The 6,000-nt window shown below is 40.2% G+C and overlaps 1 protein-coding gene across 1 annotated transcript in view; it reads right to left on the bottom strand.

The window, feature by feature from the left end:
- Window positions 1–1,186: 1,186 nt before the first annotated feature.
- Window positions 1,187–6,000, bottom strand: part of SPAG6 (sperm associated antigen 6) — a 37,861-nt gene continuing 33,047 nt past the window's right edge. Inside the window, exon 11 of the mRNA XM_042802168.1 lies at window positions 1,187–4,099. Within this exon, the coding sequence (XP_042658102.1) occupies window positions 4,033–4,099 (67 nt within the window). The 3' untranslated portion in view covers window positions 1,187–4,032. The remainder of the gene's footprint in view (window positions 4,100–6,000) is intronic.

Below are 6,000 nucleotides of genomic sequence, written 5' to 3'. Positions count from 1 at the left end.
TAATTTTCCCAGCACTTCTGCAAGTTAACAACGGAGTAAAACAGCGACTTCACAGCTGAAAATGATGATACACAGGGATTTGTAATAATTATCCAAGACCATAAAAGCAATTCTATGTCAGTGCAAGAACTGGAACCACTGGCTTTGCAATCTAGTGCTGCTCTGTATTTCCTCTCTACCCTGGTCACACAGTGAGATCTAAAACTCTAACCATCGAGATACTGGACACCAAGCAGCCATTAAGGAATATACTGAGGCACAAATGCTTTCGGAGATTACTCACCTGAAGGGACAACAGTCCTCAATCAGAGGACACCAATTTACACCAGAAGCTGAAGGTTATCCCACAGCATCCTCCATGCCTAAAATTCCCCTTTGGCCAAGCTAATTCACCACCACCTAGACCAAATCGAGAACAGTGAGGATCTACCCACACTCCATCCACTTCCTAATTACAGTAACTTTATGCTTTACTTCACAAAATGACACTCATTTCTTCCTTCACCAATTTCATTCAGCTCCTTCAACATTTTGTTCACTTGTTTGTTAAGATGCAGATCTCCAGCAGATTGATCACTTCAGATGAGACAAAGCAACCCCTTGGTAAATCCCTCTGGAAACACAGAACGTATTACATGCACAAGAGTTGAACTCCTTGAATTTCCCCTTTTCAGATCCTCTTGGTTTCCAGTCATTCAGATAAAGAATGGAGCTTTTGTAGGCTAGTTAATCCATCCACTGAATGAAATATGGTAAACTTTTACACATCCATATGTTCTTTCAAGGCCCTGGTTTACATCTGTAGATGTAATAATAGCTGTAGTAATGTAGACAAAAATCATGGCTCGGGCCCCCAGAGAAGATCTTTAAAGACTTGGGTTGAAAAGTCCCAATGCTGCAGTCAAAGGAACTGGCAAAATGATTTAAGGGCTGTCTCCGCTTACATTTATTTCCGCCAAAGCACTGGCTTAATTTTCTTTGTGTGTCTTAATAAGCCACCTCTGTGAGAGAGACTCTTACTTGAAATGCTTGTATGTCCTAAGCTCAGAAGTAGGCACTATTGAGTGGTAAGCCGAGACAAACATCCAAAGGTGGTGTCAGGCTCAAGCTGTAAAATGAGCCTGTTCTTCATCTTCTCTAGAATCACAGTCACAAACTAGAATGAAAACAGCATTTACACAATGAATTAAAATGCAAATCTACATTTTATTCGATGAAATTGAGACAAATGACACACACTTGAAGCCTGCCACAGTAGCAATTACAAACACTAATATAGTTTTAGATGATGACTTAAGCCAAATGAGAGGACGGAATAGAAACACTGTACATCAGAGCTTGTGAAACACTACAGGAAAAAAGCAACTCTTGCCCCAGTAATGTAAGCCTAAATACAAATTAAAGATAATTCTGCTGTAAAGGACAAGATTTGCCTTGCGCAGACGAGTACCTCCAGGGAAGCCTCCAGCCTCGACGTGTACGTACAACACAGGGAAGCAGCCTGCCAGCAAAGGAGAGCTGAGCAGGTCTCAAAGTATGTGGGAGAGGACTTTGCAGTGCCACAGCCTAAAGGGATGTGGCATCATCTGGGAGAGTCTTGTGACAAGAGGCCAAACAGCCACTGGCCTAGGACAGAACTGCCTAGCTGGTGTAAAGATGTATTTATGCTAGGTCTGATTTAGATTGCGCTCTGCACAATCAGATCGCTTTGAAGGTTTGCCTTGTGCAATCATTTCCTTTGTCAGGAATCAGAGAAAGACTGTGAAAAGACTGTGAACAAATTGTTTAGGCATTGAAATTTAACCCTGTGGAATCCTTACAGTGTAGCACAGAGTGACACAGCAGGAGCACATTTGTCAGAGGACCAAAGCCTCTTTGCTCACCCCGCACAAAACATATACATTAGCATTGTGTGGTGTGGGTGTGCTCCCGAGCACGATGCAGCTATGGGTACAGCTCCATGCCTACCCTGGCTCCCATCTGCTTTGCAACTGCATTCAGCCCTCTGTACCATTTCTGTTCCATGAGGGAAAATAAAGGCTTCAGATCCTTCAATAGCATCTGGAAGCCCTTCAATTACATTTTCTTTTAGAGATCATACAAGATTTTATTTTTAAATATCTGTAATGCATGTGGGAAATTATTGAGTATTACAACAATCTTTTCAATAGACCTAATGTTTTTCCACTAGTGTCCTAGCACTAATAATGTCAGAATATAAACACCAAAAATGAAAAGGCGTTTGGTAGAAGCTAGTCAGTTCCAAGACTTTTCACTCTGATGTGGGCTAAGCAAAGAACCCAGCTGGTGTGGTTTCTATACCAGCATTAATGACACCAACAATTTCCATCTCAGGCTCCATATAGCAAGGTACTATGCATCCCCTGCTTCTTCTGAAGAGCAGAGTCTGAGAGCACCAAGTACCTCACAGTGAGAACATAGCTCTCTGGAGAATTAAACCTTAACAAGATAGCCCATCAATGTTTTTGTGAACTGTTGAAAAATATGCTGACAAGAATAAAAGAAAATAGTCATTTGGAATTTGGCAGAGAAAAGCCACTCTAAATCATTTCCAACTGCAATAAGCCTTTGCTCCTGTTTTACGAGTAATAGAAGAAACTATCCCTGTTTTATAAACTCATTCAGTTAATATGTTTAAGAATGTAGACAAGTTTCTCTCCTGCAGGGGTTTTCAAATATTGTCTTTCCTTGTGGCTGCCAGTATTTCAACATGCCATTCCAGAAACACTGTTTATTACTCTTTGGGAAAAACAAAACAAAACAAAAACTGCTGCCTGTGAGGAAAAGAAAAATGGTTAGAAGAACAAAAAAATGGTAAATGACAGTTACATATTAGGGAATACGAAAGGGTTGTATGCTGCTCCCTACTGCTACAGTACACCAGAGGAGTAAGCAGAATGCAAAGTCTTTTCACGCTATACAAGAAGGCAAAAACATTTCCAGGATGTTCTGCAGACAGGCAAGAGCTCATACCTCCCATAACCTCCACAATGATGTGATCTGCAACTTCAAGACTTAAGTTCCAAGTGTGTTTCAACTCAATTCTGCAGCAATTTCAGCTCTTGAAGAATAAGTACTGAACAGTCTTAGTCCCACCACTCAAATCAGTGGGACTCTAGTATCCTCAGGTTTCTTCTGAATGTGCTCCAGACTTTGTTAACGGTGTTCTTGCGGCCAAGCAATTCTCTCGCCTGAGCCGCACAAATTTGCTGCTGACCCAAATGGAGGCCAAACCTCCCAGGGTCCTTCCCTTTGTGCCTGTGGAAGTTCTGAGTTCGCTCCGTCCTGTCCAAGCGGAACAATGATGCATACACCAAACAGTGTATTGCTCCTTCCCTCCACAGTGAATCTTGCCTTAATTAGGAGGACTTTTGCAGAAGATGTATTCTCTACCATGACGGGACCACCCACTCTATTGTATCATGCAGAATTCAGCCCTTTTATCATAATCAGATCTGATTATTTCTTTATTTAGTAGCTACTAACACATTTGGAGATGCAAAATCACATTACTTTCTGAATGGTAGCAGTAGGAGATGTCTCAGTGCAGAATGGATTCCATAATTATAAAAGGCACAGGGGCCAGCTTTTTCCCCCCTCATCAAGGTTGGGAAGCTCTAAACAATATGCAAAGGCAAAAGGGGAAAATGGTTACAGTACTGAGAAGGCTAAAATTTGAATGAGATAACAACAAACCTTTCTTGTGGAAGGAAAAGGAAATGACTGATTCTAAAAAAGCTTCTGTGATAAATCATCACCCCTGCATGAAATTCCATTCATATATGCTGCAATATCTGGTAGTAATGTTAGAGAAAAACAAAAAGGAACAAAAACTTAGCAACAAACAAGTTTATAAAGAACAAAATATAGCTTGCTGGAATTGCTGAGATCTTTCAGCAGTTCAGACAGTAGAAGGAGATTTCAGAACCAAACAAGAGTTTCAACAGCTGTATTTGTATTACAGTCATAAAGGCATAAATGTGAAAGACAACTCTAATAAAAAATTGAAGTTTATAAAACTGGATGGTAATTTTCCACCCTTTCCAGAAGTATCTCAGAATATCCAGGGGAATAATACCTGAAAGAGAAACATTTTGTTTGTGCATTAGACTACAAGGCATGTTCTGTGCTAAGTAATGAAACACTATTCATATTTCTATTGATCAGGAAAAAATTCTAGCATTAAATACCGCTCAAGGAATTCTACAGTTATGCCCCTACAATGTTTTAAGAGCCCTGCTTTTCAACTTACATTATAATTTAAACTTGGAAGTCAGGTTTTCAAAAATACGTTTAACTTCTTTTTAGGGCATGTAGGTGAGTGGCTAGTTTTTATACAGGTGCAGCAGCCATAAGCATTGTCTTTAGTGAGGAACGTAGATGTTAACTTCTTTTGAAATTATGGCCTTTAATAAAAAAGCACGAGTTTACACAGAACCATAGGCTGCCAGACGACAATAGTCTACTGCTGTTCATCAAACATAAGCACACACCCCAGAGCTAATCTGAAGTCTACATCAATGCAAAAGACATTGATTGTAGAACAAAAAAATTTATCACAATGACCTTCTGCCTCTAATGCCAACTCAAGGACGGAGATTACCCAATAGGTTTTCATTAGAGTAGGACTCTATGGTGCCATTATTGTCCTGCTGTCATTCAGTTGGTTTTCCACAATGGACCAACTACATGCTTCCAATATGCAAGCATCACCAAAGCTGCATTTAGGTCTTGTATTCTGGGTTAAGAGTATCTGAAATTTATTACTGTGTTACTCTAAAAACACACATCTCAGTACAGTTCTGGGTTTGCAAGCATGTAAATTGTCATCTCTGAGCCCTGGTAGATTTAACTATAAAGAGAGAGGAACACACTTCCATGTAATCCATGACTAAAATGTATTAAAGAAGAAATCCCCAACGTTTTCACACTGAAGGAAGATCCACTCACCTGGATGATTTCTGCATAATGTAACTCTTTTTAAAACTCATATTAGTTCTCTGATTGTAAGCCTAACTTTTCAATGCATCATTATATTCAGTCTGCAAACAGCCGAAAATAACAGGTCTCCAGGACAAACCCAGAGCTGGAGTCTATTATAGCAGCTGTGCCTCAGGCAGCACAACCAACATCAGGCAACAGCACAAAGAGGCAAGCAGGAGATGCTCAAAGGGGGCCTTTTCTTTATTACATCCCAGCCTACGTGAGTAACCTTGTTTCATTTACAGGGGAAAAAAAAATAGCTGTAACAAAGAAACACCAATTATATCCAGAAAAGCATAAGCAAATGTCCTCTTTCCCTCTGAAGTATTAACTGCAGACTAGAATTTCTTTATGATTTTGCTTTTACCCATTTGATAGCCACTGGCTTTTCCTTGTGGAGACAAACAGGGCTTCCTTTTGCATGACTTGGTTTGTAGCTACTGTTAGCTGAAGAACTCTGTTGCTATAATTAAAATTGATGATACAGATTTTTCAGAGCCTGTAGAGGGAGCGCATGAGTACAACACCCTTTTGATGTATTGATGGAGTGAAGGACTGGTAAATGGATATCTAGAATCTAGGAGGGCATTTCTCTCATTATTACAATTTAGGATGGTGACATTTTGACTGTAAGCTATTTAATAGTGTTTCTGTATTCATTAAGGGCAAAGTTCAACTTGGTGCAGACAGCTGGTGTATGGTCCTTTTATATAACACTTAAGCCTCATGATGAGGCTGGGGGAGGAAGGGCAGCTGTGGGTGAAGCAACTGTGCAGGAGAGCCTCTGGACCCTCTGTACATCAGAGGAAGTTTCAAAGGAGCCTCTGAATACTTAGAGGCTCTTAGAGAAGTCAAGGATGCAACCAAAGATTCACCAATACCTGTATTTTGGAGCCTGAGTAATCCATAAATAAGTTACCAAGATAAACTAAACTTCCCACAGACATTCATTAATACGTGTGATTATGCTGAAGCCTCAGAGCCTGTCTAGGTAGT

Source organism: Tyto alba, unplaced genomic scaffold (genome assembly GCF_018691265.1).
Source record: "Tyto alba isolate M040663 unplaced genomic scaffold, T.alba_DEE_v4.0 Super-Scaffold_38, whole genome shotgun sequence".
Taxonomy (NCBI): Eukaryota; Metazoa; Chordata; class Aves; order Strigiformes; family Tytonidae; genus Tyto; species Tyto alba.
The sequence above is the reverse complement of the archived record's forward strand: the minus strand, read 5'-3'. Positions and strand labels throughout refer to the sequence as shown.